The 16713-nt window shown below is 32.6% G+C and overlaps 1 protein-coding gene across 1 annotated transcript; it reads right to left on the reverse strand.

Annotated features, from left to right (window-relative positions):
* Nucleotides 1–1211: 1211 nt before the first annotated feature.
* On the reverse strand, nucleotides 1212–13742 carry LOC122586799 (type IV inositol polyphosphate 5-phosphatase 3-like). Its single transcript, XM_043758784.1, has 12 exons — nucleotides 13714–13742; nucleotides 5508–5628; nucleotides 5138–5273; nucleotides 4884–4991; nucleotides 4008–4080; nucleotides 3798–3902; nucleotides 2906–3734; nucleotides 2632–2816; nucleotides 2448–2556; nucleotides 2146–2288; nucleotides 1809–2043; nucleotides 1212–1672 (listed from the first exon to the last, which is right to left on the reverse strand). The coding sequence occupies exons 1-12, from the start codon at nucleotides 13725–13727 to the stop codon at nucleotides 1658–1660; spliced, it is 2073 nt and encodes a 690-aa protein (XP_043614719.1). The 5' UTR covers nucleotides 13728–13742; the 3' UTR covers nucleotides 1212–1657.
* Between the last annotated feature and the right edge of the window lie 2971 nt (nucleotides 13743–16713).

Here is a 16713-nt window from a genome sequence, read left to right on the forward strand (position 1 = left end):
ACTGTCTTTCCTTATTTCTCGAAAATCCCGGAGGGGACCGCTGGTTCTCCTCCGTCATTTGTTCGTCACAAGATCAGTTAGTAGAGTGCGAATGGCGCCACTTGTTTAAGCATATAATTACACAGGGCTTAAAAGTGTATTATTATATCCTAAGATCGATGGGTTTAATCTTGCTTAGAACGTAATGGAGTTTTACGAGACTTACTAGCGGTTCCCAGTTGGTGTGGAAATATGAACAACCTCCACGCTACCAAGCATAATGAATAAATGTATATAGTGTGTGTGTTTTAGCATATCTTGTGTGTGTAATCTCAGGGCCAAAGGTCTGCTATTTATAGGCACCAAGTGAGGGGTTAGTCCTTGATGCATGACGTCCATCTAGCAGGAAGCCGTTGTTCGGTGCGTCGTGTTGTATAACAAACTTTGTCTCTTTAGCTCAGAGATTCCCGTACGAGTCTGCGATGTATGAGCATAGACGTCATTGTCTCGTAGTGCTGTTGGTTCCGGATTAACAAGTGATCCGAAACCTTAAGCTTTCCGTAGGCGTTGCCGGAGAGTATACGTCGTCAATTATATAATAAAAAACACAATAGATATAACTAAAATTATATTTTATCATCCTCTACCCATAAATCAATATAAAAGAATTGTCTGACAATTCACATGGCTCCACAACGTATAAAATGAGTCGGTGAATGAAATGACTGGTATGCTATCACCTATTTACTTCACCAATATGGATTAACAGTTCACTTATTACATTGCTTCACTTATTACATTGCTTTTATCACTAATTCATTTAACGACCTTTACAATTGGTCTAAGTACTGACTCGAGGGAGATCTTAATGAGAATACAAATTGCTAGCAGGCTTTGTTTTTTTTTAAAGGGTTGTGGTCCATAATGTAAACCTCGGGGCTACTGAGTTGCTACAGTCGGAGTCCTGTCTCGTGTAAGCTACATCCTCGACGTAATATAAGCTTGGTCCCCTTTCTACCGAAAATTTGAACAAGAATTCTCAATAGTTCATTGTAGAGACACACTTGCCTATATTGAAGTTTGGCAAGGTTTGACCTTTATAATCTGTAAAGATTAATATAGTGGTTTCACGGTTACCAAGTGAACAAGAATTCCCACATATACCATCTGTATGTGCTTTATAGTTTATACATCTTGCAAACACTACAAACGGAACATGAGCAATGTTCTACTAGAGCCAAAATGAACTCATAATTTCACCATGCATTATATGTTTTACAATCAAACATGTTCAAATCATTTATCACCAACAAGCCCTGTATGACCCAACTTCCACACTACAATAACAAATTACAAGTGGAAAATGTTATCTGCACTTCAAAAATAAAGAGAAACCTAAAAAAGCCTCTTTCTCTGGCCCCCACAAGCTCATTTATAAAATATATAGAGTGCAAATAACATTTTCTATACTTTTTCAAGATAACTTTCCTTTTCTAACTAATTTTGAGTACATCTGTACAAATCACATAACTTACACAGAAAAATCACCGCACAATGTATCCTCGGGATCAATCAATGAACCGGATCAAATGTAATATATGATACCGAGCCAAAGAGAATAGACCTGAGTTTATAAATTCAACTCAACAGCATAGTTTACCTTGTTCATGTGCCTTGCTTACCAATATGTATCCTGTCATGGTGAAAAAGTCCATGTAAATGCCGTATTCATTGGAAATCTTTGATATGACACCCATATAATTATGAGACCGATGTTTTTGTGAATTTCATTTTGCATGTGTATAGATTTGAATGATTATATGACTAACCTCAGATAATCTTAAGCAGTTTATTCCACCGTCTAGTTCCATTTCTGCAATGATAGCATCATTCTCAATCTCTGCATTAGTAAATGTGAGGGCCTTTTGTAACTTCTTTGGCGAAAAAACTTCAACCTCTATCATATATGTTGCAGTCACTGGCCGATGATCAGAGAGCTTAAGTTCAGCCCTTCTATAGCTCAGCTGCTTTATTCCTTTCCCAAATGAAAGTATCCGATCACACCTGAAACAAAGTGAAAAGCATTAGGTTAAGTTTGGCGTCAAACTTGCAAGATAGAAACAAGACTGCAGATTCAAGAGAGATAATGTGGCAGATATGATATACCATGCTGGAGTTCGCCTTCCAACTTTTGGATGCTCCCCGATGTATTTTTCTGAGTTTTGCTCGTATTTGTAAGTCGGTGGAAAATCTAAGACGCCTTCTGACCATCCATCAAATGCACGGCCTTTTCTTAGCTCACGAATGAGCTGCAAGAAGATTCAAATGTCAATTTTATTGCTCAGAAAGTTCATCTAAACCTAATAAACAATGGAACAACATTCATCTCCTTAGATATGGTGAGATTACATAAGCTCTACATTATGATAAGTATGTATTGAAAAAGTTAGGCTGTAATACAAACTTACCTGATCACACTCTAACAACCTCGGCCAGTCATTCTTGTAAATCAAGTCACGTGTCTTCTCATATGACAAATTGAGACGATAATTAAGATCGCCCAACCAGATAATTCGACTGGAAACATAAAAAGGTATTCATAAGACAAGCTTCCAAGCACAAAGGAGAAGGAGAGAGTACTCCCTTACTTACTCATGGTTTTCTATCCTTTTGGGGAGTGCAGACTTCGAAACTGAGCTAAAACGTGTTCTTTTATGTATTTCACGAACATCTGCGTTTCTTTTAACTGCATCAGCCTCCCTTTCACCGGAAGTCAAGTGACTGCAGATAAAACAGAAGAGTGTCTGATATATTGACATGCTCACAGATATGGATCCCTGAGAGAAGCGGAAGAAAATGTTTTATAAGAGATACGTATACTAAACTTGCAGACAAATCTAACATGTCCCAAAAGAAAGAAACACACCTTGTTACCTATGTATCCCATTACACCAACACCAACAGCTGAAACGTGCACATTTTGGATATGCTTCCTCAAACGTCTACGCACCCATACAGTGATAAATATGCCAACCATTTGCTTGCTTACTATTCTTACATATGGGGATCTCCTCTTCCGGTACATGGTTGAATCCAGGTCCAGATCAGCTAGGAAAGCCTCCTCTGGGATAACTCGATTGTCAACATTTATATATGACTTGAAAGAAGCGTATGTTCTAAAGGATTTAGAAGCTTTGAATGATTTCACAGTTTTTAAGGGATTTGGTCTATCTGTCGCACACTGAGCCAGCAGATCTAGTGGTGGTTCGGGCCAGCATAAGCCCATCCTTTCAGTTCCACTAAGTATTCTGGTCAACTTTTTACTATTATCCGGAGCTGATACTTTAACATTTTCTTCTATTGAAAAGCAATTTACTCTGTCCATAGACTTTTGAAAGGATAATCGTCTTTCTGAGTCCCCATGATCTATCATACTCAACTGGGTACCCAAATCCCCATTTTTCATTGCCGGACCATCCATGAGCTCATCGAAGTTAGATTCGTCATTGAACGGGTGGACTTCCTCTTCACCCTCACTTTCAGTTTCTAACACTACTTCATCTTCTATATCCAGAGCATCAACAGGTGGTTCAAACCTGGATGGAGAAGAAGGGTTACTGTAGCACTTGAATTTATTCGTTTCATGCTGAACTTTATTTAGGGTCCCACGAATGACATTTTCCCATAATGGGACCGGACGATTATCTTCAGCGCCAAAAATATTTCCAGCATTTAATGGTATGACCTCCTGAAAACTGTACGGAATCACAAGTAAGCACCAACAAGTAACAAGTACAGATCAACGGGAAAAGACTTACCCAATTACATATACGTCAGCAGGATTGTCAACATCGATCCAATCTTCAATATTCAAATCTTCTGGTGGGATTTTCCCTCCAACATTCCATGTGTTAACAGATACTCTAGCAACACAAATAAAAATCAAACAATAAGTACCAAGGTATCAATCAATCTGTCTGATGTATAGATAATGTGTGAATCGATTTTGAAAGAGAAGGCCAACACACTTGAGTTCTTTTGCGTCAATGTATTGTGCTCTACATGTCTCTGACTTTCGTCGTCGTGACCTGGGAAAAGCTCCTGAAGACCAAAAAAGGAAGCACAAACCACAAAAGTAAGTAGTTAATCGACTAGACAATATTTTCCATTTCTAAACCGATGACGTCATATTCACGTTATAAATCTTAATTGCCCATAACTTGTTAAGACGAATAGTGTTACTAAGATAAGTGATTATGTAATATTTTAAGTCAAGTATATCATTCTTAAAGTTTGTGCATGAATGAGACCCTAATCTAGTAACTAGTAGCATGGTAATCACGCAAATAGTTTCCAAAAATCAAAAAAACTTTCTAGTCTGATTTCAGCTCCTTCTAACAGGAGTTGTGATGATATATGATGATTTACATATTATCGTGTGAACTTCCAAATTCTTTTCTTCAATGCTTTTTAACGATTCTTGTTAATAATACTCGCAAAATCCCGAATATAAAATTAAGTTGTCGGATACCGGTAGATATAAACAAATCAATCCTCTTTGTCTTTTAACTAAAATCATGGATGGACAAGTAAAAGCTTAATTAGTACCTCTCTATCAAGTGTCTGTGTTGGCCTAATTTGGATGCATTCGTTAAAGATAAAGAAAGTGCAATGGCCTCTTAATTAAAGAAAGGTGTGCATAGACAATGTAGGTGGGCCAGGACAGGAGGGGCATTATTTGAAGCATATGGTGTCTTAAATAATAACAAAACAAGTTAAAGGGGATGGCAATTAATTTAATAAGTAAGGCATCTAGTAGCTAGGAGTAACAGTAATTATCGTTGGAAAGGAAAGGAAAGGAAAGGAAAGGAAAGGAAAGGAGAAAGGGTATGTATGTTATTTACCATTGGAATCAGTGAAGAAATGATCATCTGGCTGTTTAAGATCCACAAAGCCTAATTCTTTTGGCCACTTGCGGGAGGAGGCGGAGGCGGCTTCTTCTTCGTCTTCTTCTGTGTGAAGTGAAGTGAAGTGAAAACATATATATATATATATATATATAGAGAGAGAGAGAGAGAGTAAATTAAATTAAGTGAGCTGCTGAGATAATTGAAAGGCAAGTGAATGGAGATCTAACTAACTAAACATAATACTGTACCTTGTTCATCAGGGTCAGAAGAGTCAAAGGTACTGTCAAGGTCGTCATCGTCGTCGTCGGGAGGATCGGCGTTGTATTCGGAATGTTTGGAGGTGCGATTCAGCCATTTGCGAATAACTATTCTCGGCCACAACACCTGCGCCACCAGCAACAGTATTTTCATATTTTTCAGAAAAAATTTTTCTTTTTTTAAAAGAAAAAAAAAAACAGTAGAGAGAATTGGAATTGGAATGTATGTATGTATGTTGTAGAGGAGTAGAGATGACAATTTTTGATTGGACTGAGGCTTTGTAAGTAAGTAAATGATTAATATATGCATACATACCGTGAGTTAGTAAAAGTAAACAAGAAGAAGAGCAAGGGTAGGTACCTCGGAATAAGAAGAAGAGTGATGTTGTTGATTCTTTGACCTGGAAGGTGGTTGTTTTTGATGATTCTGTATGTGATGCTGATTGTTGTGATTATTCATTAAACTTGATGAAGAGGAATATCTGTTTACACATTAGAATCAGATGCGACTATATATATAGTAAATCCTCTATGGAACCAAATCCAAGTACAAGCAGCAACAACAACAGATGATAAGATATACACAGTTGAGGTGTGATTCATGTATCGAGTCAACAACCACCTTCGCTCCATTTTTCTATTTTAATTTTATTTTATATATATATATATATAGGGAAAAGGAATATAAGGCTGTCCGGCACTTAAGCTTAGGTGTGGAACCCCTCACATACTAATATTTTATTATTTCTTGTTTAATGAATAAATGCATGGGCTCCCATAATTTTTATGGATTAAAAAAACAATATGTGAGTGTTCCACACCTAAGCTTAGATACCCGACAGCCTTATATTCCCATCCCCCATATATATATATATATATATATATATATATATATATATATATATATATATACTAGAGGGATACCTGCGCGTTGCAGCAGCACCTTTGGGGAAAAAAAGGCAGTTAAATGTGGGGTATCATGAACAAAAAACAATGGGCTGTATTGAATAGAAATACACGTGATGCGGCTAATAATTTTAATCGAATATAGAAATTAAACTGAGATTTTGTCATCTACATCAACTAACCCTTATCAAACCAGCGTTATAAAGATTAAAATAAAATTAAAAAAAATACTTTCAATCTACATGATTATACATAGTGAACAACCTGCAAACATCAACATACTACAATATTCATTACCTAAACGCACAAACATCTTCATTCCAAAAACTGAATGATAGATACGTACATGCATAAGATTTTAAGGGTATTTTAGGAAGTTCATGAATAAAGTGTTTAGGAAAGTGTAAATTATAAGGGTAAAATAGGGAATTTAAAGATATAGTGTTTAATTTGAAGAGGGATAGTTTGTTTATATAAGGAGTATATATATATATAGTAATAAATATATCCATCCGCTGTCGTCAAAGGCCGGAAAATTTTATTACTGTATGAGAAAAGTGAGGTGGGATTGTCTCACATATTAATATTTTAATATCTACCAGCATATTAAAACAGGATTGTAGTATTTATTACTCGACACTTGGCATAATATTAAAAATACAAGTGTATTTTTAATCTATATTTAAAAAAATTCATGTCCTTTAAAAATACCATTTATCATTAAAACTATTAAATTGAATATGTCAAAAGATGTCTACGTATAAATTAATAAATTAAAGATATATATCTATACACTATAGAACATTCCTTATTTTGATGATATCTAAATGTATTAACTTAATTAAATATAATATAATATAACATAAATAAATTATAATAATAATAATAATAATGTATGTTGCCTGTGTGTATCATCATATCCTTGGTGATGGTAATATCTATCTATCAATAAATTAAAACTGGATTAAGATTTTCTTAAAACGACACGTGGCGTAATCCTTGGTCAGACGTGTCTTTTTAATTAATTTATTTTATTGAATTAGTTTTCTTAATTGTATATTGATTCAATTTTTTATTAGACTTTGAATTAAAATCTAACTCTTGGCTTATTAATACAAAAGACATTATAACCTTATTTGATTGATCGTTTTCTTATTAATAAATTTTCTCTTTTTCTTTCTTAATTCTTCAACTAATATCACTTATATTACTTATAATAATAATATATTAACAAAAAGACTTCAAAAAATTAAGTTCACGATCCGAAATCACAAGGCTATTTGTCTGTCATCCATTGTGCTTACAAGTTTCGATTTTGATGTGATTTCAAAAATTTAAAGTAAATCTAAAACTCTAACTTAACATATATTTTATTATTTATTATTTATTATTATAATTTAGCTTCGGTAATCGGTTTATTTTGAATTTCTTTGTGATACAATATATATAACCATCGTACATCGTACGAGTATTAGGACTAGTTAATGAATAAATGATGGGTCCTTGATTTTTATGGAATAAAAAATCAAGATGTAAAAAGTTTTTCACCCAAATTGGGTATTGGATAACTCCACCTTGACTTCCCCCATTTATTATATTATAGTTGTTAGTTATGTTTTTATTTACTTATTTTTTATTTTATTTTTTGCCTTTAACAAAATCAAACCATAAATCACAAAAATCATAACAAATCCAAAAAATAAAACCGCAAACCCATTCTAAAATGAAAAACCGATTATATGGTTTTGTATCTAGAAACACCAATTAAACTAATGCTTTTGTTCTTGGATGCATATAAAAACCCAAACTAATTATAAAAAAAAAAACAAAACATTTTATATATTACGCAATAACGTTAGACATCGGTATTTTTAATACATGTATGTCCCCTAATGACAATATATTTTTAATTTGAGCATGTAAAATTTGATATGGATTATGAAAGTAAACTTTGAATATTTTAGCATTTATATGTGCATCAAGTCATGAATAGTTTATGTCTTGCATTTTAGATTAGTTGTTCATTGAATGATTAATTAGTTAGACTTTTGATACCATGCAAAAAGGTTTACTATACAAAATTCCTTTTGTTATGATATGGTTTTAAGAAAAGCGAGCCTCGTACATGAAAAAAAAAACACCTAATTACAAACCAAAAAAAAACAAAAACCGAAAAACCAAACACAAATGAGTTGATATTTTTGAAACCAAATGATTGTTTTAGATTTTGGTTTTAACCAAAAAACCGCACCAAACCGATCCACACTCATCCCTACCTTTTTAGATTTACTTAATGACGCTTGAGACGGTTTGATTAAAAGAAAAAGTAGGCTTAAACCGAGGGGAGGTTATTCTAGCGCTTTTTTTGACTCAAATGAGTTTTATCTGTCAGATTACATGACCTATGAGAAAATACTTAGAGAAGTAGGATTAGTGATTAATTACTTGTCAGCTAGATGGTTATAAGTTATAACTATTGTGTAGCATAAGTCAATTATTCTATGATTTCCTAGGAGGGGGATCCGAATAGTTTTTGCACTTGTAAAACTTAATAGTTACTCTCGTCACAAATGTTTGGTTTTAGGTATGTGCTTATGTTTATTATGCTTGTATGTTGTTGCTTAATATGTTTGTTGGTTATTCACTAAGGAGTAGTGTATATTCTAACTTATTTCTTAATGTAGTCGTGTGATTCTCAACCAATAAATATCGTTACTTATCTCTTACACTTATTTGTTCCTTCCTCATTTTGGCCGGATGTAATTATGGAAACAATCTCTTTATTTTTAGGTAAGGGCAAGACTATCTATATCACACCTCATTTATAGCCCACTTACGTAAAGATTGGGTATTGTTGTTGTAAATTGTTAGTTTTGATTCATGCTAAATTATAAAAGATATTTACATGCAGTTTTTTATGATCCAATTTTTCAATGATACATAAATTGCTACTTTGTCAAATATTAATGTTTGTAAAGATGTTATTAGGTGCTCTAAAAGCAAATATATATATTGTTATTTTAGTTATTCATGTGCGGTAAAATATACTCTACACAATGTTATGTAATTTGTTGTAAACAATAAACTAAACACGACAAAACCGTAGTGAAGTGCAAGTTAACTTATCTAGTTACTCTACAAAACCAACAAACATATAATAATGCAGATATGTTCATATATATTTCACTTCTTCCCCTTCTTTCATATTTTTTATCTTTTTATTCACATAAATATATAACGTGTGATAAAAAAATAGAACCGAGGACCGGACCGGTGTTCTCGGTCCGGTTCATGTTCGGTTTTTAGTGGGTTTGTCGCGTTGATAGGTTAGACTGAACCGAGTTATTTAACATGAAAATCATCAGCTGAAAGAGAAAATTGACGAGCACCTAAAACATGTAACATAAATAATCTATTTGGACGTGAATGGACCGAGTTCTCAAGTAGAGTCTATAGTCAACATTATTGTCACACTTTTACTCAATACAAGAACCCAATATTAACTAGAGAGCACAATAATTAACAAGAACCCAATAGGATCTCTGTTGCCGATAAATATTCTTTAAGGATACTGAAAGTTTAAAACCTGGAGAAAAATGCTATCAAATAAAGTTTACATATATATTATGTGATTATGTGATATGCTATTAAAAAATATGTATATTGTTGTTTTCCTAAATAAGTGCAAAGATCCCACCAAACATTTATGCATGATTTATTGTATTTTCTTGGTTCGGTCTAACTCTCGGTTTTCTCGGTTTATAAGTGGAACCGAACCGAAAACCGAAAACCGAAATAGTAAAATATACGGAACCGTGGACCGGACCGTCACCTTCGGTCATGTTCGGTTTCGGTTCAATATCAGTCCGGTTTTTCGGTTTTTTCGGTTTGGACCGTAATATGAACGCCCCTACTTGAGAGATTATATATAATTGTATATGTATAATTGTATAATACATGCTTGATCAGTGATCACTCATTGAATGTTTAGTGTTTAATAATTGGTTTTGGGGAAAAAAAAATTTAATGTTGATCAAATTGTATATAATATAACCTGTTTAGGTTTGGGGAATAGAAAAAGTTCATTTAAACCTTGATATTAATTAGAAACCGTATGGAAACTTTAAAGAAACGTTACGGTATCTATAGAAAACTCAAGGGAACGTTTCATATGTGTTTCGTACGCGGAAACATTTCCATGGAGTTTCAGAAACGGGTACGGCTACCTGTTTGGAGCTTCGGTGCATCATAGATTACTACAGAGTATTACTTTTACTTTACACATTTATTTAAAAAAAGTATTTTGTTTTGTTTAGCATTCAGGACTCGTAACCTGTTAGACCCTGAACAGCTCGGGATCGCGGATAATTTAGGAAAAAATGCTACAAGCTTTTTACTTCAAAAAGTTGAACCTAAGGCTTATGGATAATAAAACCAAAAAAGATTCTTCACAATTTTTCGATAATTGCCCGTTGATTTTTGCGTTATTTATTTAAGTACATTGTACCTTGCAATACTTCTCATTGTTGTTGCGTGCATAATGCATAATTAATGAGGTTTGGAACTTTTAACTAAAAATGCGTACGTTGCAACCAGATGCGGTACCAGAAAAAAATTTCAAAGGGAACAAACTTAGAACTTATGAAAAATAAATCTAAAAGGGGACAAAATGTTAAAAGCCTATAGAAATTTTTTAAAAATTTATGAAAAATTTAAAAATACATGACAAAATTTAAATTTGGAGGGGAGCATTGGACCCCCTTGCTCCCCCTTTAGTACCGCCCCTGGTTGCAACATAATTATTTCTCATTTCCATCAATACCCACCTTTGACATTTTATAGGTCATCCAAAATTTAATGACAAAAGACAACTGCAATATTCGATAGATTGAAGATTAAAAAGAGAAAAGAAAAAAACAATGTCGGGGAAAATGATTAGCCAATTTGTCACAAGAAAATGGATAAAGTAATGTGAGGAAACTTTTGCAGAAAAAATAAGAAAATAACTAAAATGTGAGAAAATCAGAGAGATAAAAGGGTGAGAAAGAGTATAATTGATAGTGGTATTTTATGAATATGAAATGAGAAAGTGAGAAGGAAATTAAGGTTGGATAAAGCGTTATACAATCCCAAAAGCATACAATGGTCATAGGATAGGATTAAGATTCTCTGGGGCGTTTGGTAGGAGGAATAATTAAGAATGAAAATTTAATAAATAATGAAAATAGTAGAAAAAAACGAGATTCAAGCCGGGGAAATGGTTGAATTTGCCAGCGGTGTGAAAGGAATAGCCTTTAGGGGCGTTTGGTAGGAGAGAATAATTAAGAATGAAAATTTAATAAAGAATGAAAATAGTAGGAAAGAGAATGAGTATTTGGAAAAAGAATAATTACATTGTTTGGTAACAACAGAGAATCATAATAAGAGAAATATAAAAAATAAACAAATTAATATGAAATTTTTTTTAACAAAAACTAATTATAATATCATAATATAAATAACTAAAATTAATAATTAAATACATGGGAAAAAAAGGGGAAAAAAAGGTAATTTGATTCCATTCTCACAATTCTTCACCATTTTGGGAGGAATCATGAGAATAGAAATGATTCTCACTTTTACCTCTTCATTTCCATTCTTCTGTGTAACAAAACAAGGGAAGAGATTCTTATTCCATTTCCATCATTTCCATTCCACTCTACCAAACACTCTCTTAAAGTTCAAATGAACTTTATAGGTAAAGTTGATGGATTGCAACCATTAGATTAAAATCAATGGTTAAGATTGAAAAATCATTTTTGAATCTTAACCATTGATTTTAATCCAATGATCAAAATTTTTTTAACTTTACCTATAAAGTTACTTTAACTTTAGAGGATCTCTATCTCATAGGATAATGGATATGTTTTTTATATTTAGTGTGTGGGGGTTATTTGTATTTATGAAATGTGATTTTGCATTGTCTAGCAAATATAACGGTTCAAGACCGACGAAATGGTGGAAACAAGTGTGACATTGAGGTGATAAATTAGGTCGTTCTTTGTTCTAATAGCCTTAAAAAATCTAATGTGATGTTGAGCTGGAAATTTAGATTGTTCTGTATTTTTCAACCACGTGTGATGGCATAGGGCTCGACAGTCGACACATCGAAACCATTTACTAATTTTTGGTTTGATCTTTTTTGTGTGTGGCATAAAAAGGGTTGGCAAATTGGATAGGATGGTTGGATGAAGGTGACAAGACACCAATGGAATTTATCTATGTATGAAAAAACAAATAAATAAACATATACATACAAAAATAAAAACACACAAAAAAAAATGGGTGGGGTATGATTTGACCGGTCCCAATAGAGTCAGGTTTGGCGGTGATGTGTAAACAAATATGGAAACGTCGCATGCCGGCGGTAGGTCCACAATGTCGTCTGCCTAAAGCCAATTTGTGGTCGAAGAGTATAACACCACCAGGTAAAAAAAGGTAACACCTCTAAAAAGAGTATTAGCGGTGACGTTGCCGTTAATACTACGGCGCTCCATGTCTGTAATGATAAATCTGACAAAAAAATCGACAGGTCCCCTGTCAGTGTTAAAGTATTATCGGTGACGTCGCCGCTAATATCTTAGTAGGGTTGACTTTTGCCTGGTGGTGGTGTTACCCTTAAGAGCATGTGCCGGTTAATGTGGTGTGTCATTCATTGACTTTGACCATCCCCCACACCCCATCCATTCCTTTTCTGTTTTTCCTTTACACTTCGACAGTTTGACGATATCTTATATTAAACGAATATATAACAAATAATTAACATATATCTACAATATAAAGAGACGTAAATACTTTATGAAAAGATTAATAAAAAATTTTTGATGTATATGTATAAATAACCTAATAATTTTTTTAAAAACTTAAAACATGTAATGTATTATTCTCTTAATTTAATCATTTTTTAGCAAGTATTATGGTCACATAGTTAGAAAGATTTGTTGCAAGATTATTAATTTAGAGGATTTTATCAATTTCAAAAATAAATTATTGTATGACTTATAACTTTTAGTTACAACTTTTAAATTAAAAAAATGATATCACTTTAATAATAGTCAAACATAACATTAACCTTTCTCATTTATACATTTGAACATTTACTAATAATAAATAAAATTCCCGTATATGATATAAAAAATAAAATACTAACAATTAATATCATTTTCTATTTAAATCCCGTATGTGACATATGAAAGGGAAAAAAAAAATACCGACACTATAATTATGGCTCGATTAAGGAAAACACAGAAATTAAAACTCACAAAAGTTGATTTTGCACTCATGGTGGCTTCGTTATGGTCCAACCACAAGCACACACCACTGTGCACTGTGTATGTCTCATGGTTTCTTTTATGTTGTATATATAATATATATATATATATATATATATGAAAAATGTTAAGTAATATATGAAATATCTATCTTAGATAAAGCAGGAAGGATTAATTATGTAAAATTCAAGGGCTATGTATGTTTATAAAATTCAAGTTTTAATTTGTAACTTTTTTAAAGTGACAGTACCTAAGTTTAGATAAAGTCTTTAGTACGGATCATTTTCCCATATATATATATATATAATTATATATACGTGGAAGAAGATGAAGGGGAATTATTAGACGTACCTTTTTCCATGCATGTTTTCCCTTTTTGGATATATGCTAGCCGATCGATGATCTTCTAGCTCTTCTTCTTTTTCTTCGAGAAATAATTATTATTGTAGGGAATATGTTAATGATTTTTTGTAAGGTAATTTGTCTCCTAAAGTTGAATACAACACAGAAACCCCACCAGGTCACCACCTATATATATATATATATGTACGTGTATCTATATATAATGTCGAATTGAGGTGAATAAGGAAGAAGAAAATGGTGGGATCTAAGTATATATTGTGAATGTCGATATAAAATGGTGGGTGGGGTGACAACTGACAAGTAATTAAGGGGTCATTTGGCTAGCTGTTTTCTTTTTCTATACCTATCTTAATTTATAAAAAAATAATTAGTTTGTATTACGTTCATTATGACTTGTACATTAGTTGGGGTTTACTATGTTTGTTTGTTAATCTAAAGTCTAAGCCCATTTTCTCGTTATTTTATTAATTAACCTCACACTCAATTGCAAACTCCCAAATGTTTTCTTTTTCCATATATAATATCTATCATGTGATACATTTTTTTTTTAAAGGTGTGGATTATCTGTTCGCAACAGGGTATCTAGCTTACGTTATCTTAATTGAGTCCGCGTTAGAAAGCCCCCTCACTCTCAATACCTAGTAGAAGGAGAAACTCCCAACTAAACCGCCCGAACGCATTACATTTAATTGTGATAAAACCATACCCCCTCTGCAGGACTCAAACCTGCTTCATTAGAGGACTTTATTGTGAAATTCCTTAAAATGTCTTTTTCATGTCTCGAACTCGAAACCTACATCATATAAAGCTGTTGTTCAACCAGTAAGTTACAATGGGAAGTGATACATGATAGTGACTTTTGAGTTTTGAATGAAGTGAAATAAATACTTAGAAAGAGATAATAAAGTCACTTGACATGCTTGTCACAAACTCTCCCAATAAAATATTTTATCACCTTTTAAAATTAAAAAAAGAAAAAGAAAACAACCTTAATTTAACTAAATAATATGTCTGATGATGATGTGTAATAGATACGTAGTCAATAATAAAAATTAAGAAAGAAAAAATGTATAACCATATGTTCACAAATAAATAAAATAAACATATTTATTAGACATATTTTATTTAAGTATATGTATTCTTCTGAAACGGTCTAGGATCTCCTTAAATTTGTAGCCTTTTACTCGTGTGATACTTTAACGCCTTTACATATATAGACATGTAGTAACTTTAATTTTCTTTTAGATTATTATGATGATGATATCATAGTTGGAGTAGATTTAGCTTGAAGTAATTTTGTTTAATTTGTTAATGAAGTTTACTTTTTAAAAAATAATTTCATTAAGTTGATTAAGAGTTTGATTAAGACATATTAAGTGGAACATTAATAAAAACTAATAATATGATTTCGATATGCTCTACTCAGACAATTTTAAAATAGATTAGGTATTACAAAATCTAAAAAAATAAAGCAAACTTTTTTTAAGTAAAATTGTAAAATTGCACAAGCACGATTAGGCTCGTGTCCTAATCGATTTGTAATATTTCAATCACGAGTCGACCTCAGTTAACTCGCTAAGTACACCCAGGCTTGGTTATTCTTATGATTCACATGGTTTGTAACTTTTTTTCTCATTCCGAATTAATGATATAATGACAACTTCCTATAATGACATTGAGGGTAGTTAGTATATGACATTATTCAGTTTGAAATGGAAAATCAAAGTCTCCCATGCAATCAACCAAATAAATGCTGCGCGCCTAATATGATTATTATTACATCGCATTTGGGTGGTCTATCTCATAATCGACAAGAGAAATATAATACGATTCAATCGTTTGTTGTTTAGGTGCATTTTGATTTAAAAATTCAAATAAGAATAAGAATAAATAACAATACATAAAAGATTTAATTCAATATACTCGATAGTAAATGCAAGAACCCATAAGCGTTTAACCGGGACGATATTGGTTCCCATTTTGGCTTGTTTGCGGGCTTGTTCGTACCGACAATTATTCCTCGACAGCATCATTAGGCTTGAATATGGTCTATTTTGGCTCTACCCATTGATTCTCAATAATACTTAAGCAATAGATTGAGAATAAAATTGCAAACAAAATTATTTGGGTGCACATGAAAAACCTCCAATAATTAAGTTAGATTGAGCATAAGTTTTGCTGGCAGGCATCCCGCATCCTCAAATATTTAATTTAATTATCTTAATCTTAGGGTATATTTGGCACAAAAACTTGGAGCTGGGGCTGTAGTTAAGGACTTGGGACAGCTTAACGTTAGGGCTGGGGTTTTTTTTCAACTCTCTTCCTACGAGCTTTTATTTTAAAGACCTTTTGGGACTTTTAAGAGTTTTTCGGGGCTGGGCTTTTGATTTCTTATGTAATACCAAGCAGGGCTATAATTTTCAAATGAGCTTATTTTTAAAAGCTAGGGGCTTTTAACCTAAAAACCCCTTGCCAAACAGAATCTTAATCTTAATCTTAATATATACTATAAGACAGTTGAACTAATAACTTATTAACCAATCAAATCGCTCAATTTCATTAAATTGATTCTCGCTTATGTCATCATTTAGACTAACAACAAATTAAATATCCCAATAATCATTATCCAAATATATTATTATATTAATATTTATATTAATTTGTAGAAAAAGTCTTATTAACTTACAATTTTTTGTTTAACATCCATAATTTATACTTTTAGCCCTTAATACTTACTTTATATTTTTAACCATCAACTTGAGAGAATTTTTTGTCCTTCACTTGTTAACGCAGTGGTTGGACACCCTGGATGTTGTAACAACGGTTACATGTTCGAATCCCGTCTCGAGCATTGTTACTAGTCAATATTTTTGGAGTGCGAGTTGAATAAACCGAGTGGGCGGGCGGGGGAGGGGATCGGGTAAACCCTCGGTATCCAGTCCGGATACCCGTGGTCCGGCTATTCGCTGTTCTAAAAAAAAACACTTG

This window comes from Erigeron canadensis, chromosome 2 (assembly GCF_010389155.1).
Source record: "Erigeron canadensis isolate Cc75 chromosome 2, C_canadensis_v1, whole genome shotgun sequence".
Lineage (NCBI taxonomy): Eukaryota > Viridiplantae > Streptophyta > Magnoliopsida > Asterales > Asteraceae > Erigeron > Erigeron canadensis.

Excerpts from the sequence above, each read along its gene's own strand:
- LOC122586799 (XM_043758784.1), bottom strand. Across the intron at positions 4,081-4,883 it reads TTTCTTCACTGATTCCAATG|GAGCTTTTCCCAGGTCACGA; the intron begins GTAAATAACATA and ends TTTGGTCTTCAG. Across the intron at positions 2,817-2,905 it reads TGGGATACATAGGTAACAAG|GGATCCATATCTGTGAGCAT; the intron begins GTGTGTTTCTTT and ends CGCTTCTCTCAG.